This window comes from Hippichthys cyanospilos, chromosome 1 (assembly GCF_059441005.1).
Source record: "Hippichthys cyanospilos isolate Australia breed blue-spotted pipefish chromosome 1, RoL_Hcya_1.0, whole genome shotgun sequence".
NCBI classification, from domain to species: domain Eukaryota; kingdom Metazoa; phylum Chordata; class Actinopteri; order Syngnathiformes; family Syngnathidae; genus Hippichthys; species Hippichthys cyanospilos.
The window spans coordinates 10,349,828-10,371,169 of NC_142369.1; the positions used below are offsets into that span (position 1 = coordinate 10,349,828).

The window sequence follows — 21,342 nt, forward strand, 5'->3', positions numbered from 1 at the left end:
CCCCAAAATGCTTTGGACTGGTTAAATGGGTACTTGGCTGAAAAATATTTCATGGGGGGTACATCACTGAAAAAAGGTTGAGAACCACTTCTCCAGCAACCACGCCAACACAGGAAACCCAGATCCACATGCTCGCTGTTAAGTTGAACTTCCCTAAAAAAAATGAATAGAATCCTCCCATCTGACTCCTCCGTCTTTCTATGTTTGATGATTGTGCACTCCCACACCAGCAGACTATCTCAAGAGAAGATGTCATTTTTGGGGTGAAAGCATAGCTAGTTTGCAAATTAGATGTTGCGACGGGGCCAGACTACTGATGAGAACGATGTTCTCTTTAGAACTTATCTTCCAACACATTGAGTATAATATATTTTGAAATATATTCTATATACTGTATATACAGTGTGTGTACCTCCGTAACACCCTCCTAGTGTTGGTGCACCGCTGTCCCCACCCGCCATTTTTTTCAATGTCATCTCCCCTGTTCTAGAGTGGAGTATATGGAGAAGAGCAAGCACCTCCAGGAGCAGCTGAACGAGCTGAAAACAGAGATCGAGAGCCTGAAGCTGAAGGAGCGGCAGACTCCGCTGGACATGGTCTACGACCACAATGCCGAGCAGGGAGCCAGCAAGCACAGCAACTTCAAGAAGGTACTCTCACATTACCGCTACTACTTCAGCACCTTTTAACTGCTAGTGTTTGTTCTCCGCCACTAATCTGATTATTTGAAGTTTAATCCGGTTAAACCGCCGGCGCTCGGTGTTTTGGGGCGTTTAACAAGTTCGAACATGTAGCACTGTGAAGTGCAACGTTTGACTATTTTGGGCAGCCTACTGACCATTGCCAAAGTTTTTGCGAGCGTCACATGAATTCTTTCAGTGGAAATCATCACATATCAACAGTGGTAACTGGAAAAATGCAGTTTAAAATTGATTAAACATGATTATAAACGATGTCTTTGGAAAATGGATGGATGGATGGTTTGATAGGTAGTTATCAGATTGTCTACAGTATTTACGTCTACCATAATTTCCGCGTGAGAAGGCGCACAAAAAAGCCATCCGTTTTCTCAAATAGCTGACAGTGCACCTTAGGATCTGGTGCTTTTTTTTACAGTGCATAAACCGCGGGTTTTCATTTTTGGGGTGCGAAAAAATAAAATAACTTAACGACAATGCAAATTCTTCAATTTTTACCTTTGCATTTCAGTAGTTAATGTTTTTTTTTTTTTTTTACAATTAAAATTGTAAAAACACCCTGTTTGCGAAATATGAAGCCATTTTTTGGAAGCAATTCATATAGGGAAGAGCCTCAAAAACGTGTTTTTTTTTTTTAAAGAAAGTGTGATTTTTAAATAAATCAAAATAAATAAACAATACATTTTAAAGTTTTGTGTTACAATTTGATTAAAAAATACATTTAATATTGAATTGAATCATGATTATTTTATTTTAAACTGTTAATTCCTCTTGGGATTGATCTTTCAAGAATTATTTTTTCCCATTTGTCAGATAGCACTTTCAACTATTCATCTTTACTCTTAATTTCTGATTGCCTATTAAATAAGTCTGACTAACTTATCTGATTGTTTCGTTGACATTCCCTTTAACGCAGCTCCATCTAGTAGCTGCATTAATAAACCCCACACACTACTGTGGCGTTTATTCTATGCACCTTATAATGCGGTGTGCCCGATATATGAAAACAGTTTTAAAATTCATTCATTGAAGGTGTACCTCATAATCTGGTGTCCTTATTCTCTTGAAAACACGTGTAATTTCTTGTAAAACAACACCAAATTAGCCGGTCGATTACGGTGATGTCTTCTTTTGCTGCTGCACAAATTATTCACATATGCTCTAGCTAATCTATAGCAAGCAAGCTAATAGCTAACACAAAATGCTAATGTAACTGTCTATATCATTACTCTGTACATCTTGTAAAAGACTTACTCATATATGAAACACTCAGCATTTTTTTTCTCAAGTTCCCTAGTTATTTGGGAGCTGAGAACTTGATCCTAAATTCATGTTAGGATTTATCGTTAAGATCTTCTCGTATACTGCTATGCTAGCATACAGTATAGCAGTATACGCTATCAATCCAGATTTTGAAATGCACAATAAACACTCTACCAGAAGTTGGTGAAGTTGCTGATTTTAAGAACTAACAATCAGTCGTCGTCACGAATAGTGAAGACTAAAACCATGGGATAAAGTCCAACAAAATGATATGCAAAGTATTTTGGGAAAATTAAAAAAAAAGTTCAATGCTATTTCCAACTTTTGACAAACTTGCAAGCCTACCCTCTTTATCTCCCCGCACTGATTATCCAACTTTATTTTCCTCAATTATCTGTTAAGGAACAAAAAAGATGAAAAAAGCAACACCACATCCATGCTTATTAGCAGAAACCCAAGTTGATATATTTCGAGCACAGGCAGGCGGAACACATTCATCTTGCTCTCTCAGAAATGGGCAACTTGAGCTCAGCGTCAAGAAAGCAAAGACGAGCAAAAGTGAAATAGAACACAGTGCCGGAGGCAGGTGTTCCGGATGATTAGCGAAGGACTCTTCCAATGCCAAATGCTGCACTGAGGACCGTCCACGGACACTAAGGCCCCCATCCCATGCCACCCCACCCCACACACACACCATGACTGGTATTGAAGGGCACAAGGATGGAAGTGTGGGTATTGGGATTGGGCCTTGGGGAATTATTTACAGTCAAATAAGTATACTGGACAGTGTATTTTTTTCAACTTAGCAAATCACATTCAAAATGAATTTCAGATTCAAGCAAATTTGGTTTAAGGACCGGATTTTCCGCACTATAAGGCGCACCGGATTATAAGGCGCACCCTCAATTAATGACATATTTGAAAACCTTTTCAATCACAATATAGTAAGACTCAAAGTAATACGAATAATAACTCAAATAATAACTCTAAACTCTCAATAGTATAACTCTGTGTCAATATGAGCAACCTTGTTCAACTGTAAACACACAAAAGAAACAGGTAAAGCTTACTTTATCAGTCCGGTCCCCATCTACGAATCCCAATCTCAATATCGATCCATATATAAGGCACACCATCAGCTTTTTAAAAAAAAGAAGGCTTTTAGGTTCACCTTATAGTGTGGAAAATACGGTAATACTGAATACAATTTCACAAAGTTTTTTGATTAGTACACAACATGAACTTCTTTATTTTACGTTTAAGCTTTGAGTAAATTTGAGCTGGCTGTGAAAAAAAGCATAACATGTACTTTCACACTTTGTTGTAAATTTGGCAGCCATTGACATTTTAAATAACTACCAGTGTTTGGCTCTGAGGTCTGCTGTCCTTGTGCAGCTCGATGAAGTTATAGATCTCCACGTTATAGATCCGTCCGCATCCAGGAAGGGATCGATGCGTGTAAACCCACCAAAGGCCACTAACGGTCTTTCAATTATCCTCCATTTTAAAATCGTTTTGTTTGATTAGCCGAGGGAAGCCACCGAGCACGCTTGCGCGGTTTAGCTTACTAACCTACTCACTTAGCACTTCATACGTGTTCTCAAGGGCACTCACTCGTTAAATCATTTGATCGAAATGTTATTTTCTAAGCTTCTTAGCGCACGGTTCTGAAAAACACACTTAAGGTCTTCTCTCAACTGTATTTGTTCATCTTTGGAAGACAATTCTTAAAATTTGGTATTGAAATATCACATTCAATTCCCAAGATGACCAAGAGATAATTGATTAAACCAAAGTATGATCGATCGTCTTACTGGATCTTTTGAAGACACTTGTTTGATAAAAGGACTTCGGGGCGGAAAACCCATTTGGCCCGTGACTGATTGAGACGTCCTCGCGCGGCGGCACTTTGTATTATTTCCTCTGCAGTTGACACTACAAAGCGCCAAGTCCCGAGTGGCCTTCTTTGAGGAACTCTAAGCAAGTCTTCTGCAGAAGACTAAATCAAGACCGTTACCGTGGCATCTTCAGGGGCCTCGCGGACACACGAATACGGACACTCGTTTTCCTGCAACTCACTTGGGATTCATCGATCTTATTTTTGATATTTGACAATGATGCAAACGTATATTCAAATTTCCGGTACGGAAATACACCAATGCTTAAAGAAGTGAAGAAAGGAATCACAAATATGTTTCTTTAATGTTTGTGGTGTTTTTCCTTGAGTAAGATGTTGACTTACACAGAAAAACGTTGTATGCTAAAAAACATCTTCAGGAAATAACTTGTTTTCAGGCATGATCTTAATGCTATTAAATTTTACAGCCGTCACAAAATCATTTTAACGAAAGTAGCTAACTAGCATTTATTAAGAAATAACACACACTCTAATATTATATTCACTCTAAAAATCACCCTTCAAAGGAGTTTTCCCTCCTCTATTCTCATGTATTATGCGCTTAGTTAAAGGTGCGTCAGGGCGTTTTGAATGTAAAAATCCCTATTTTCCACCTGATAAGTGCTCAAGCAATGCCTTGATGTGTACAAAGAGCCCTGACAGTCAGAGTAACAGCTGCAATAAGCCTATTTAGGCACTCACAGTATTCTGAACTCATGTCGCAGATTCGCTAAATGCTGCATTCGAGGAAGGTGGGAAGTCAGAATTACCCCTCTCAGATGATTTCACTTCTGACCTCAAAGCATTCAAGTTGAACGTGAACAAAAATGGCTGATGGCTGCTGCCTTTTTTGAAATGTCAGACCTCCCAGTTCAGAGAGGTGTTTGAGTGCACTTTTCTTAGTTTGAGATCGGACTTCCCCACATTCCTTGAATGCAGCATATGACGGGTAAACATCGAAGAAACATTCCACGAATGGAGAAGGCTCAGAGCAGCTCTTGGTTGGTTCCCGTGATGAATCGCTATGAAGGCACGAGCATTCCATCAAAGTTGCAGTTACACGTATGGCCTGAAGATGTCGTTGTTTAGCAAGAAACTTAGATCATCTTTTACACCCCTTGGAATTTTTTTTTTTAAGAAAAAGGCATGATTAAGTTTCAAGAACAAGAAAAACTGTTTGCGAACATCTTAGTAAGCTTTTACGAACCCTGATAAAATCCTGAAATTTGCTACATTTGTAAGCGTTCATCGCTCACTGAAATAGCATCAAGAAATCACAAACTTAGCTTCCTTAACATGGCTGCTATAAAAATATAAATTTCCCCCAAAATGCTGAATTATATTCATTTGATAGATAATGAGGGAGAAAAATGAGCATCTCGCTTTAGGGGATGCCTTAAGGAAATGTCAAGTAAAAACAAACTACACTGGTGTGCCTTTGTTGACTGTTTACACTACTTTTTAAAAAAAAACAACTCATATTTTGCATATGATACAATTCCTTTTAGTTGGTCCTAGTGAAGCGTTTACTCGTTAACCATTTGTCATGAGGGTACCCTTGTATTGTACAGTGGACATATGCTAATGTGCGCTTGTGCACATATATAAATTCCAGCAAAATGTGCAGGAACTTTTTTTCTGTTTCATTTTTCCAATAAAATAACATGTCTGCACCATGTATGACTGATGTGTTTATTTTGGGGAGATTGGGGTCCCTGGGGCCAGCTAACTCCACACCCTACGAGGCAAGGGCGCAGTGACGTCAGAGCAGTCTGTAGGGGGGCGCCCCAGGAAAAGTGACAAAATGCTGGCAGAGAAGCGTGCCGGTCGTCCTGGGGATCGCGTTTGACGTCATGCAGAATCTCACAGCCGTTGTGAAAGGTTAGAATTACACGACTGGCACACATTATAAAGGCGACATGGTACCGCTATGCGACAGAAAACCGACAGTCAGATCAATAGTTTGGTTATTTTCATCTATTTGTCTGTTCTGTCGGATTGGGTTTTTGCATTGCATTGGTTAATTATTTGGTTAAATAAAAGATTGCTTTGTTAGTTTATTTATTCAGTTGGTTACGTAGTTACAGTAGTTGTTTAATTAGTTGGTTAGTGAGTTGATTTGTTAGTTGTTTGTTTAACTCTTGTATTGCCAAATCATAAAGATAACCTTGAGAAGGCCAGTGTATTTAGCATTTTTACTCATCTTTCAAAGCCGACAGAATATTTTCTGCGATGTCTATGTAAGGTTGTATCATATGAAAGATTGATTTCCATTTCGTATATTGAATTGTGTGTAGGTAATATCTGTGTTGTAAGTGTGGAAACACTGCCATCCTATGGTCATGATTATCACTACAGTGCTCAAATGGCTTATGTTAGGTAAGCATTAGCCAAGGGTGTCAGCTATTCCAAAAAAAAAAAAAAAATACAGTGAACCCCCCGGGTTACAGCATCCCTGGATTACATTTTTTTCATGTTACAAAGTGGAACACACATTTTTTTTGGTCCCCTTTTTACAGCATTTTTCCCACTTTACAGCATCAACAACAATCACAAAATTCAAACTTGGCGATCAGTGTACGTGTGTATGACTGCGAGTCGCATCATGCTCATACATCACTACATGCGTCACTGCATACGTCACGAAAATGCTGGTCTGCTATCGGTTGGCATCACAACGTCACTAAGATGCTGGTCTGCTATTGGTCGGCGACCAATATTGGTCCCAAGATTGCTAGTGATGTTAAAGGTAGAAGTAAGAAGATGATTAGTAAAGAAACGAAGCTGGAGATAATCAAGAAATACGAAGCTAGCCTAGCCTAGCCTAGGCTACCCTTACTAGGGCATATGTGCATAACAAGCGCCACTGAAAGGTAAATAAAATTTCATTTTTACTTTATATATTTTTTATTTATGGTGTTGTTTAACATTTACATGTATATTGTATATACGTAGTACTTACTATACTTTTTTGTGACAAATTTTTCATATGTATATACAATTTGGATGTTTTTACCTTGGGTTTTGCGCGCATTAGCTAATTACCATAAGTTTCTATTGCCCGCCATACGACGATTTCGCCTTACGATCCCAACTCCGGAACGAATTAATTTCGTATGGCGGGGGTCCACTCTATATATCTTGTCCATGGCACAGAAAGAGTTCATTAAGTGGATAGTTATTTGTTGAAGTAATATTTAGGTATTTGTTTAGATAATCTTCAAGTAATCTCGTGAATTAGTTGGTTAATAAAGACTGGCCGTTTACTTAGTTTCAATGGTTTGCCAATTACATTTCCATACTTAGTATGTTGTGTTTTTTCTAGGTTGGTTTGTTTTCCAGTTTGTCAGACCATTCATGAGTTAATAACTGTTTGGATTAGGGTTCCTTCCTTCCTTCCTTACCTCCATCCAGCCATCCTGTGCTTTAATCTGCGTGGGTGTAGAGGAGCACCTCATCACTCCCATGGGAATCGTTGCGCGCTAGCTCGTCTTCCGTTTTACTGTTCGGAATCCCTCTTCCCTTGCGTACTGAAGCCTCGTGTACACACACACACACACACACATCGTACAGTAGTATTAAAAGCATCTTCTGGCTAAATTGTCATTTTTCTGGCACGGAATGTTGTTGATTCCTCACAGTCAACTGTTAATGGGGAGACGTGGCTGATGGCATGTCATTTGTTGCCCGCAGTTAGCAAGCATGCAAATGAGTTTATTTTCAGATGCAGTGGATCTCACTTTGTAATGCTCCCTGATGCACACCACATAGTTTCTCAATAGGATCACGGCCAACGTCTTTGTAGACCTACATTTGTGCAGTAGTCATTATTTTACATATTTAACCTGTGCAACTTTAAAGAAAGTATATGTATTTTTTGTCATTTTGATTCATTACTTAGCTGCTTGGTTGGTTACTCTGTGACTTAGTTAGGTAATTAGTTAATTAGTTAGTCAATTGAATGCTTACTTGGTTGGTTTGGTGGTTGTTTTAATGACTTGATTGGTTAGTTTGCACCTCAGTTGATGAATTAGTTAACTGGTTTGTTGGATGAGTTAGTTTGGTAATTGTTTGATTAATAGTTATCTTGCTAGTGGCCAGCACGGCGGAAGACTGGTTAGCATGTCCGTCTCACATGTAGTTGTGGATTTTGACTCTGGCCTTCCTGTGTGGGGTTTGCATCTTCTCCCCATGCCTGCATAGGTTTTCCTCCGAGTGCTCCGGTTTCCTCCCTCACTCCCAAAAACTTGCATGGTAGTTATATTAGACATTTCAAATTGCCCATAGGTGTGATTGGGTGTGTGAATGGTCATGCATCTTGGTGTGCCCTGTGATTGGCTGGCAACCAGTTCAGAGTGTGCCCCGATTGCTGCCAGAAGACAGCGGGGATAGGCACATGCAAGCCTGCGACCCTTGAAGTCAATCATTTGGTTATTCAATTGGTTTATTTGAGTGTTTTGTTTTGTTTTTTTATCGTTTTTGCTCGTTCAATTTGTGGATTGGTCAATTTGCCACCAAATTTGTTGATGTTAAGTCGTTTGTTGTTTCCTTTTCTTGGTTGGTGAGTAGTGTTGTGCTTGGTTTATTGTTTACCACACTGGATAGTAGGTTTGTTGGTTAAGTCGGTTGGATATTTGATGTTTAATCTGTACTAATAAGTTGTTCTTACATTGTTCTCCACTGTATTACTTATTTTATTCCTTTTCAAATTAGCATCTTTGACTAAACCCATCTGAATTGAATTATTATAATGTGCCTCCAATGTGCCCCAATCTCCAGTCTTTTTATAGGTTTTTTTTTTTCTCATGCATGTCAATGATTTTCCATTTCAGCCGCTGTGCCATCTCAAAAGGTCTGAGGTCATCAGCCATTATCGGGCGCTTTATTCACACTCACGTCTGTGCCCTGCGACTGTCTTAGCACGCTTGACACCCGCTAAAAAAAAAGTCAGAGGCGGACGCTTATTAAGCGGAACACCATTTCACAGTGTTCCATGGTTAAATGTCATCCGGGGGGGTTCAAAACTGTAGAGACTTAAATGTTTGAGTGAGGCGCATTAGATTCTTTTTTAAGGTATTTTTTTTTGTCTTTAAAATTTAATGTTTTATTTTTTAGGTAAAAACAAAAAAAAAATATGAGCTTGTTTTAATTCGTCTTTTTTTTTCAGTTGTTTGGTTGGGCATTTGTGAGATGATTGGTTGGTTAGTTGTCTGGTTATTCTATAAGTTATTCGAGCTGGTAAGTCGGTTGTTTCACATGTTTTTTTGCTATTTTATCAGTCACCTTGTCGATCTTTTAGTTATTTGGTTTCTGGTTGGCTAGTTGCTGATTCGTTCACTTTTTTGTGTATATGCCTTTTAGTTTTAAACACGTTGAATTGAAAATGGAGGTCACCTCCTTTCCACATATGTTTACGGTAGTTCTGTTCACCAATATGTAAATATGTATGTCCTCGCACTTCTTCAATTATCTTGCCTTTTGTTTTGCATAGCCCAAAATAGTACAGGGGGAAGTCCTGCAGGTATTCATTATGTTGTGAATAAGCTTCACTCAGCGCTCATCCATCTTTACACACGAAACCGACCCACTTCTGCTGGTGGGCCACGACCCGCCACAATGCGACATTTTTCTGCCACACAAATCACCGGAGACCCACTTAGGAAGAAAACAGCTCGTTTTCTGCCACGCTCGGCTCATTCCTTCCGAAGGCAGAAGAAGAACAGGTCAATAAGCGCACACTTTTAAAAGCACATTTGACTATGAAATATTTGCTTTATTTTGTTTGGAGCCGCTGCTACATACCTGCCAAAGCTAGCAGGTGCCACAAAACATTTTTCAAAACACAAGCCCTAACTTCTCACAAGCTTAGTCAAGCTCTGAGCTTGAAAGGTTAGCTTCACTAATAGTTTTATGAACTTAATGAGTATGTAGTCATCAAACATCGCCACCATGCTCTGTCCACTCGCAAGGACAAAAAAAATGGACTGAAGAATAAACGTGCCTGGTCCAGCTCTAGCATTTGGCTACCTGAGACTTTTGTGAGCTTCATGTTGTTAGATGAAAATGACTTCAGGGGCTGAAATCGCTCCTGGAAGTTGTTGTTGTTGTTTTTTTAACAGACCCATGGAAATAGCATATAAAAATAACCTCATAAAATGTTTTCTTGAAACCATATCGACTTCTTTTGATTTTGCAGTCAGGACTTTAGTCTAGTTTAGTCTATTCATGACAGACGTGCCTACCAAGACCAGATGGGTTCCTTCATGGGCTAAATCATCAGAAACTGTTTGTCTTGATTAGCCTGTGAAACTGTAATGCATTATTTATGACGTATTACTGTCATTTGAAAGTAAATAGTTACATTACAATATTACTGTATTTGAAATGTAATGCATTACACTACTATTACATTATTTTAATATTACTCTCGCCAACATAGCTGGAAACATGGTTTTGTCATTCTAAATGTAGCTAATTACACATTCAGTGAAAGACTGGCTTAAGCCTAAAACCAATACAAATCATTTCATCTGTATTGTATTGTAAAGCTTTAAGGACAAGATAATATTTTTTGGGGGGATTTTAATCCCATTAAAACTTAGCTTCACAGCATAGTGATGCATTGCTTATACTGTTGGCAAAAACAGTTAGTGCATTTCACAATTATAAAGTTCGTATTGAAATTCAAGATAAGTTGGCTAGGTTAGAGACATGTTTCAAAAAAAGATGCTATCGGCGGGGCTAACGTTAGCAACTAGCCTACATCATTGTTAAGGTGTTTACGGGCTAACATGATTTTTGTATGCTTCATCTTGATACACATTGACCAGAACTATTTACAGTATAGACTATTATTCATAGCGATTGTCCAGTGAAAATTAGCATTAGCTTACTTTATCATTATCGTTAGTTGCAATGGGGATCTTGGTTAATGGATAATGGACTCTCACTTATATAGCGCTTTTTTACCTTAGGTACTCAAAGCGCTTTACACTAACTAGTCATTTAAAAAATACACTCACATCGAGACAACATGGAACACCTGGACAAGAAACAATTGGAAGAGAGAGCGGATTGGCCTACACAAGGGAATGAAGTTAACGCAGACAGGTGGACGCAATCACGCTGACGAGTACAGACACGAAGGGCACCAAATATGACCTAAACACATAACAAAAAAATTCCATAACTGGAAACACAATTAAAAACACAGAAAAAGCCCAAAACAGAAAAGAACAGAAAACTCGATACTAACCCACAACAAATACCAACAGAACATGACATTTTTTTTGTCCGACCTGGTGTGTTTTGCCTCTGATTTAAGTCGCAAAATGGCTGACCAAGACAAAGTTAGGTACAAAATTGTTCGAAATAATAGGGCAAAAATGGTCTATCTAGAAACATTTCGGCCTTAAAAAAATCCTGACAACAGCATTGTGCATAAAGTTGCCGTGTGTTTTTAATGCAAAATACGCGTATGTTGAAGCAAGGACGGACATATGTGACCACTCACATTCAACGACACTATCCAGCCACAACAAGCGCTTCCCAAGTAGGGTCCAGCAAGGCAGACCATAATATGAAAATGAAGTGCTACAGCCAGCAGTCAGCCATCCATAACGTCAAGTCAGAAAAAGCCCTGAAGCTGAACAAGATAAACAAAATTGTCCATTCCATAAGTTCTATTTTCATTCATTTCATTTCATGCAGTCAAGAGAATGTTGTGCCCTGGAAATGCTTTTTTTTTGGGGGGGGGGGGGGGGGGGGGGGGGGGGGTTAATGTGTGCTCAAAGATGCCAATGATGTGCTGTTTCTCGAAAAAGATTGTCATTTATAGAATTTCTCTATCCTATTTTTTTCTTTTTTTCTGTCATAGTTAATCTACACGCCATCATTTTTTTATTTTAATAAACGCTGCCCATTATTTCGCAATACGCTTTTGCAGTATCGTAATATATCGCGGTACGCTGTCAAGCCGCAATGCCCATCGTTAGTTACTATATAAACTAAACAAATTGGCAGCTGTTTTTTACTGTCGTAAATGTCTCTCCGAGCATCAAGAATATCTCTAAACTTCCAAGTAGGCCAACAAGATTGACTTTGATGTCATCCGACGTTATGTAAGTGGCGCGGCGCTGTGAGACGCTAGCTCCGCTAACATTGATGCAGCATGCACACACACACACTACTTCTGCAAAAAAGAAGCTCCGACTGCCGTCAGGTTTGGAAGTTGTCCCGCTTGTAAACTCTATTTTTAGCCTAGCGAGATGCCGTTACAGCGTGTGGTTTTTTTTTTGTTGTAAAAATATTCTTGCATGATGTTTTTATTCTGGATTTCTCAGCTCCTCTGACTTTTTTTTAAGCTAAACAATGTAATGTTACTTATTTAGCCTGTGGAAAACATTTTGAAGTCTACTCGATGCAGAAAGGAGGATTTGTAATTAGCATAAAGGCCTTGTAAAACGGCAATTTGTACCTTGAAAAAGATGACTATAATGCCACGTCACACACACATCACCATATTTCCTACTTCATTGCTAGTTTGCATCAGGTATTGCAAGGTTTAGGTCCTACTTGTTAATCGCAGTCCTACTTATCTTTAGCTTAATTAGCTTTGGAACTAGTTAGCCTCAGGGCTAGCTAATTTCAGAACTAGCTACTTAGCTTCAGGCCTTTGTTAGTTGCAGACCTATTTAAATTGATCAGATTTAACTTTGGGCCTAGTAAACAACAGGCTTAGATATTAGCTTCAGCTATAATTAACCTCAGGTCTAGTATATTAGCTTTAGGTTTTGTTTACTGAAGGGCTTGTTAACTTGAGGTCTATTGAGTTTTACAGCTCTTTAGCTTCATTCTGAGCTAGCCTCTTCTCACCGGTTTGTTTTTTCCACCCTTGCCATAATGAGTAAATAAATGCTATCTGCGCTTCTCACAGACCAACAATGTGCTTCAAATGGTTAAATGACAGAATAACAAACATTTTTAATGAATCTTTTTTAAAAAAAAAGAAGCTCGTGAATGCATTGTAGTGGCAAAGCAGGGAAAGTAAAACTGGCGTTGCAGCGATGTGGTTTTATTTCCTTCTTTGAAGCACATGAGTGCCTTTAATTTAGGAGCAGTGCCATTGGTAAGGTGTTAAGATGGGCTTTTTTCCACCGGCGTAATTTCATTTTCTCATCTGCAATTGGCTCTCCATCTGTTTCCATCAGCCTGCGAGCGGGCGGAAACAAATCCAGCTGATCAATGACGACGTGTGCGAGGAAATAAAAGTGTGAAGAGGAATGGGGGCCATTTGTCTTTTCGATTCAGATTATACAGTATTTTTGTGCTCATATTGAATTGAATTGAATTGAATTTAAATGGACATTGACCTGGTGAAAAAAAAACGGACATATTCAGGGCTCAGTGGTAGACTGGTCGTCTCACAACCACGCTGTTGTGTGTTCATTCCCTGGCCATTGTGACCATGTTGAAATATCCTTGAGGAAGATACTGAACACCCAGTTGTTCGTCCACGCCTCCGTCACTTGTTTGTGAATAAGTAGTTGAATTTAAAGCACTTCCAGGGCCTTTTAAGGTAGAAAAGCGTTGAATATCATTAAATATCCTGAAATATCATTTACCATATGTAATATTGATATATTAATAAAAAAAAAATAAGTGCATGCGTAAAAACTATATATTCAATTAATATTTTTGGTTAGAGAAGGCAACCATTAGTCCAAAGTCGAAACCCTAACCATGTCACCTCACTTAAAAACATTAACCATCTTGAAAACGTACTTTGAAACCAAGAGAGACTTTTAAACCCAAATTATAAACCGTAACCTTGGTTTAAGACCCTAATTCCGCTTCAAAAACAAACTATGTCTTGAAACCTTAATTTGAGCGCTAAAATCTGTCTTGCAACCCTAATTTGAAATCCTAACTCTGGTTTAAAGAACTGAATCTTGGAACCCTACAAAAATAACCCTAGAACTTGAAAGATGAATATGAATACACTGAATGAAAACCTGATCCCGGTTTGCAACCCTAATTTAAACCCCCAACCTTTTTAGCACATTTGTCATACTAAGAACAACAATGTAAAACATCATTCTAATGTGTATCACAGAATTTTGAGGAGAAATTAACCTCATAAAACAATCAACAGTAGTGGGTTTGTTTTTTTCTTCTCACGTTGGCAGTAACAATAGAATTTTCTTTTGGGGTGGGGAGGGGGGTCTTCCGCTTTTTCACAGTCAAACAAGCAGCAAATGTTGCACACAGGGAAAAGGCGTTATGATGAAATCAAATGGGAAGCAGCAATCATTACGTGTGTGTGCGTGTGTGTGTGTGTGTGTGTGTGTGTGTGTGTGTGTGTGTGTGTGAGTGTGTGTGTGTGTGTGTGTGTGCGTGTGCTCACACACCAGCTGTTGGCGGCAGTGTGACAAAAATGATTTTTTTTTGTCGCACAAAAAGAAAACTAAGAAATGTAACAGTTGTAGGTATTTGTTCCATTGTTTGTTTGTTTTTTTTTATGTTCTGTGTTCTATTTAATTCCTTCACATTTTATTGTGTTTTGACACAGCAGGGCAAATACAAAGTCGTATTACAGTGGCACGGAAAACATAAAAACTTTCTATTACCAAAAATTAAAAGGTAAATAAAAATCCCAATTTTCTGAATGCATTGTTTTTGTAAAGGTTTGGGTAAGCACTCAATTGATTGACACAAAGTCGTTAGTAATGGTAAATTGTCTTTTTACTATTTTTGTGGGGTGAAAATAAAACCAGATTGTTTTGTATTTATAATCTTCAGAGAATATTGTCAGATTTCTCCCAAGTAGAAAGTCCTACATTTCAGAAAATAAAGCCAAATTTAGTACAAGTTGGAACTGCCTAAAACGTTTAAAAAAATAAAGTTTTTTTAAGGAAAAAACAGTTATTAAAACAATTCTTCTTGTTTGTAATTGTTTTTTTCATTATTATTATTATTATTATTATTTTAATACAGATGAGTTATTATCACCAAATTAGCATTGTTTTAAAATCCCATTTTTTGCGGGTGAGACAAAACATGTTTATGGTTTTTGTTGTCATCATGTTGAGCAAAAGCAATGTCGCTTGAATGCTGAGCAAAAGGATGAGAGAATTTTCCTTCTGGCGGCAAACCCGAGTGGGAGCGACTTCGTGGCCAATTAGAATGAAGTCGCCCGGCAGACGGCGGCGGGATTTGCCAAATGCGCACGCAACCGATCGATATCTCATCAGCCTCCGTCCAAATTGAGCCACAATGTCTGCAGACACCATGTGTGCTGATGTCACATTTCATATTGGCGTAAACCTTCAGCTTCATCAAAACAAGATGATTCCATTATTTTTATATTGTAGTACGGTGGCGGATCCAAATTAAAAAAAAAAAAATCAAATCAAATTTTGTGCTTTGTAATTTTGCGTCGAATTTTATTTGAATTTGAATACAGTATTCAACATACATCATCGGTCCATTCCTGCTTGCCAAAACAAATCAAGAAGATTTTTCTTTGGGTTCTGTGATTTGCATCATGATGTGAAAATATAGTTTTTATGACTAACATATTTTCCTAAGATTAAAGTCTCATACCCTACAAAATTCTTGAAAGTTTAAAAAAAAGTTGCAACCTTCCTAAAATAAGTATTTATTTAGTATCAGAGCAAAACAGCTGAATACTGCACATTATATTTCACATGGTAACTCAATGAGTTTCAAATATTTACAAAAACAAAATCAGTAAAGAAAGAGTAAAGAAGGTTTCTGTATCGCATTATAACATTATGTTACATGGCTATAGAAAATGAACGTGTAGTAATAGAAAATAATAATAATAATATACGTAATATAGAAATAAATAAATAATACAAAATTATAAATAAATAATGTCAAAACACAATAAATAAATAATACAAAATAATATATAAAAATAATACATGCATAATATATAAAATAATGAATACATGAATACTATAAAAATAATATAAAATAGAAATATTGAAAATTCCGCTGTACCAGAAAGAAAACAAATTATAACATGGCTATAGAAAATAGATGGTTGGCAGTTATCACATTGCAATGTGAAGTTCATCACATTATTATGATGTGAAATTTAGCACCTTATGACGTAAAATCTGTCACTTACAAACATGAACTTTATCAGCTTCTATTGTGAAATTTATCACGTCCAAATTTGAACTTTACATGTGTTACCGAATTTTCTCTGTGGATGTGGCAGTAAAAAACCCTGGAAAATTCATGGAAATTATTTCAGCTAAAACAAGGAGAAAAGCTAATGTAACGTATACAAAAATTCAACCATCGCTACTGGATTCAGAACTGTTGAAAATTGCTGTGCTGTGATTGGCCACTCTGTGTCTTGGGGGTGGGGTTTCGCAAAAAAAAAAAAAAAAAAAAGCTGCAGACCGCATTGACATCTGCGTTACCACGACACCCATCTGGCACAACATCCGTGTCATCCCCAGCCAGGCGTTGTAATGAGCGTTTCCGGAATAAACATGAGGCTTTACAGGTGGTCCGCCGTGGAATTTGAGCTCGTTAGCTTACGATGGCTTTCGGACAAGTGTCAAGGTGGATTTTGAGGACCCCAAGGAAACAGCTGTCCAATGATTTGGCATCTTTGTGTTGCACGATGAAAATGAAACTTTGTTGGCTGGACAAGACACTTGAAATTCGCTGTTGGTTGTTTTGTCGTTGCGCCAGTAGTTCGCATTTGGTTGTCGCTAGAATGGCAAAGTTTTACAGAGGAATGGCGGCCATTCCTGTCGTTTTCAAAGCAATTGTCAAGTTGAACGGGTGCTTTGCGAAAGCACAAAAAGTGCAAGCGAGTCACAAATGTTCTAATCCAAAAAAGTTTTGAAAAAAATTTAGAGCAAACCAATTCAAGTCAAAACTTTGATCCATGCCAAATATATTTATGTGATGAAATATTATTTCACTGATTATACTGCAGAAAAGCATAGTAAGTTAAAAAAAAAAGAGCTGTCCTTATTGAATATTTTTTACTCGGTTATTCTAGTGATTGTTCCATCAATTAATGGAATATTTCAATTACATTATATTATGCATTAAAGTTGAATGCAAAATCATTTTTCCTTATTTTTTTATTTGCCAATTATGTTGTTTTGTTTTTAGTGATAAAAAAATAACAACAATTAGGCCATACTACATGAGAGCGATTTGTGTTGTACTTTTTCAAACCGATTAAGTCACTGGTTTGGTCATCAGTTTTCCAAATTGAAGTGAAATGTCAAATTTTGATGAAATGCAAAAGATAGCCAAAAACTTTCAAAAAACTTTTTGCATGCTGAAGTTTGAGGATTTTGATCATCTGATGTTAAACAATTCATCTATATTCTTCGTAGATTCTTAAAATAGGTGTCAATTCATTTTAAAAATCGATTATGAGTCAATAAACTAAATTTGACACTTCTAATAAATACTTGCATTGAAATCTTCTGAAAATGTGAGTAAACATTCATTATCATCAGACTTAAAAACCACACCTGCACCTCCCACCTGTGGTCCCTTCTGAAGGTTTCCTATTTTCCCCAGATGGGGTTTTTGAGTTTTTCCTTCCCCTTCTGCGAGCTTTGTTCAGAGGATGTTGTTGTGCATTTATGATGTTCTGTATGACTTCTTTTTCACCGGTGACGCCCTTTGAGACTGCAGCGATTCAGGGCTACACAAAAAAACTTGACTACATAAAAACAACACCTGACTACTGCCATCACCATACTCGGCTGTGATTCAAACTGACGTGTGGACGCGGCGGAGATCACACTTGTCTTACTTCAACTGCGCAACAGTTATATGCATGATTTTTAAACAGTTCTTTTGTGAAAATGGGTGCCCCATATCTAAACGATTCAAAAAGATGCAGGCCCTTGAGGACGAGAGTATGACACCTGTGATCTAGCCGATTTAGAGGAGGATTGAGAAAATGTGATGTGGTCAGATGAGACCACAATTAAACTTTTTGGTTTAAACGCATCTTGTCATGTTTTAGGGAAGAAGACTTGTGATTTGCATTTCAAAAACATCATACCCACTGTGAGGGATAGGGGTGGAAACATCATGCTTTGGGGATGCTGTCCTGCAAAAGGGACAGAAAGATTGGATTATATCAATGGCGAAATGAATGGGGTCATGCATTGTGACATTTTGGGTACAAATCTTCTTCTGCTGGTCAGAGATTTGAAGATAAAATGTGTCTGGGTCTTCCGGCATGACAACAATTCAAAGCACACAGCCAACCAAGGAGTAGCCAACCAAGGAGTAGCTCCATTAAGAAGCATTCCAAGGTTCTGGAGTGGCCTAGCCAGTCTCCAGACCTCAACCCAATTGAAAACCTGTGGTTACCAAGCATCAACCCTCAAACATCACATCGCTAGAAAGATCTGTGCAGAGGAGTGGACCAAAATACCAACCAAAGTGTGTGTAGTCCAGGTCAGGAACTACAGGAAGCTGTAGTTGTACTTTTGCTTATAACTGTTGTGGGAGGAAAAAAAAGATGTTCTTTTGTTAAAAGATCATTTTTGCCCCGCTCCCCCCAAAAAAAGGATTTATTTAAAATTTAATTATTTTAATCGAGAAAAAAAAAGTTGTGTTTTGAGGGGAAAAAAACTGCTATTAAATGGATATATAGCAGAAAAGCTGTGACAAAACAGCGGCTGCAATCAGAGTAGTGGGTTGTTATGCACTGATTTTTTGTTATCTGTTTAGAGGCTGTGTAATAAATTTCATCTGCAACACACACACACACACACACCGCAATTGTGCGTGCATACCAACACGCTGCTAATGTGCACAACACAAAACGGTTCGTAAATCTTCCCCGGTTGCTCAAGGGGGAATAAAACAAAGGGAAATCAAACACGTGCTATTTGGTGCAGTTTTAGTCATGTTTCATTTTGACGTTAGCCACATTTGCAGGCCCATCAATATCACTCAAAATCAATATCGCACAAGATCAATAAGGTTCCGTTTTGATGATTACTGCTGGTTCGAAGACATCTGCCGCATTTTGGTCCTTAAGCAATGCAGCAACTTTGACAATCAGATGCAATAGTCAATCTTCAATTTGAATTCCATCGTTTTATCATTTATTAAAGTTGTATTTTGTATTTTCAAAAAGAATATGTTGATGAACGAATTAACTTAAGTCATCATTTTACCAGGAATAGAAAGTTAAATCTAAAGGTTATTAAAAAGAAAAATACCACCCTTACATCAACTTAAACCCGTAGCATTTGATAAAATCCAATAAGATTTTGCAATGAGAAGTTTTGACGAAATTTACCTAGCGTGGGAACACAAGTCAAGTTAGCGTAGCCTTAGCTGCCTATATTCAACTTTAGCTAACTTTTTTCAAAAAACATTACTCCAAGTTGTTTTTTTTTTTTTTTTTACCCATGGCCATCATCAAACTTAGCCACAACCATTAAGGTTTAGCATGGGCAAGATTTAAAAACATCTAAAATTAGTTAGCAAGTACATGCAAGTCATCTTTGCATATACTTGTTGATCTTTACCCACCTTGAATAATGATAGTGGAATTTTTTTTAGCTTGGGTTAATAGCAGTATTTCTCAATACTAAACCAATAAGGTTTAGCATTGAGAAGGTTTGACAAAAATTAGCTAGCGTGGGAACACAAGTCAAGGTAGCTTAGCCTTAGCTGACTTTAGCTAACTTTTTACAAAATCATAACAAGTTTTTTTTTAGCTAATTTCAATATTTGGCAAAAACCAATAAGGTTTAACATTGAGAAAATCTGACAAAAATCAGCTAGCGTGGGAACACAAGTGAAGTTAGCATAGCCTTAGCGGTCTTAGCTAACTTTTTTCCAAAAAACTTTACAGGATTTTTTTTTAGCCATGACCATCATCAAACTTGGCTACAACCGTTAAAGTATAGCATTGGCATTTAAAATGTAAAAAAAAAACATCTCAAATTAGTTAGCATGTACATGCAAGTTGTCTTTGCGTAGACTTGCTGATCTTTACCCAACTTAAATAATGTTAGCTTGGATTAATAGCAGTTTTTGGCTAAAACCAACGGATTAGCAGTGAAAAAGTTTGAATAAGGTTTAAAATTGGTTAGGGGAGGCACACACCTCAACAAGTCCACTCTGTGTAGCTTAGCGGTCTTAAACGAAATCCATTGGCAGCCGTGTTAAAAATGTGCATCTAAGTCAGACCCTGGCGTGAAAATCCGCATGACAGACGACGCGGCCACACTGCGGCAAACGACAGGGGACCGTTTGCGTCTAAGTGATGCCGATTGATCTGCCCGGCAGGCGGCCCGTCAATAATAATCCCGCCTCAGACGGCGCTTCCCAAACGAGGCGCGAGATGTCAGTCAACCGACAACTGAGACGAGAATCGATCAGAAATGTCCGACGAATGGACCCTCGCCGTGACCTCGTCCGTCACGAGTTGGCAGCCGTGATGGACAACTTGAACTGAGAGTTGGCCTTTGATAGCTGAGCGTTACAGATGCAATATTTTGTAAACAATTTGGCTTCTATGAATACGAACAGCTCACTCTGTCAGAACAAGCTACTTGTTTTGTCCTTAAGTAGGTGTTAAATCTTCAAGCGATGACGCTATTTCCTGTGATACATAAAATTTGTTTCAACACAATTTAGAAAGGAAAAAGTCAGATATTTTGCAGTCAATATGCATCAGAATAACAAAGCACACTACACATTTTTCCATGAACATCTCTAGAGAAATAATGTCGCTATGAACTCATTCAATCCTAAAAATTCAAACCCATATATATATATATATATATATATATATATATATATATATATATATATATATATATATATATATATATATATATATAATATATATATATATATATATATATATATATATATATATATATATATTTTTTTTTTTTTTTTTTTTTTTTTTTTTTTTTTTCCTCTAGAAGAGCCTAAAAATGGCTGGTAGTAAATGAATCAAGTACTAAGCTAATCAATCAATACTTTTTAAGCGCTAAAGTCCTTAAGTAATCGACTACCTTAGGTACTAAAGTAATCTATCACTTAAGGACCCGAAGTAATTGATTAATTTCGGGTTTTAGTATTCACAGTAATTGATTAGTACAAAAATTAATCGATTGCTTCAGTACTTTAGAACACAAAATAATTGATTACCTTTGTACTTTATTAATTTAGTACCAGCCATTTCAGACCATCCTTTAGCCTACCACTTTTTGAAGTCATACAAGCACCTGCGATTGATTGTCTGTAATTGATTAGTTTCGTTCTTTAGTACCCAAAGTAATTGATTAATTTCATACTTAATTAATCAAAAGAATCAATTACTTTAGCACATAATTCATTGAGTACCAGCCATTTTTAGAACTTCCTTTTTATCAACAAATACACAAATGGAACAAATACAAACTGAAAACTATACAAATAGGTACCTGG

The 21,342-nt window shown here is 37.4% G+C and overlaps 1 protein-coding gene across 1 annotated transcript in view; it reads left to right on the forward strand.

Moving 5' to 3' along the window:
- Positions 1-5,536, forward strand: part of nf2a (NF2, moesin-ezrin-radixin like (MERLIN) tumor suppressor a) — a 32,504-nt gene extending 26,968 nt beyond the window's left edge. The window contains exons 15-16 of the mRNA XM_088425810.1: positions 491-650; positions 3,891-5,536. Coding sequence (XP_088281936.1) covers positions 491-650; positions 3,891-3,941 — 211 coding nt within the window. The 3' untranslated portion in view covers positions 3,942-5,536. The remainder of the gene's footprint in view (positions 1-490; positions 651-3,890) is intronic.
- The last annotated feature ends 15,806 nt before the right edge of the window (positions 5,537-21,342 follow it).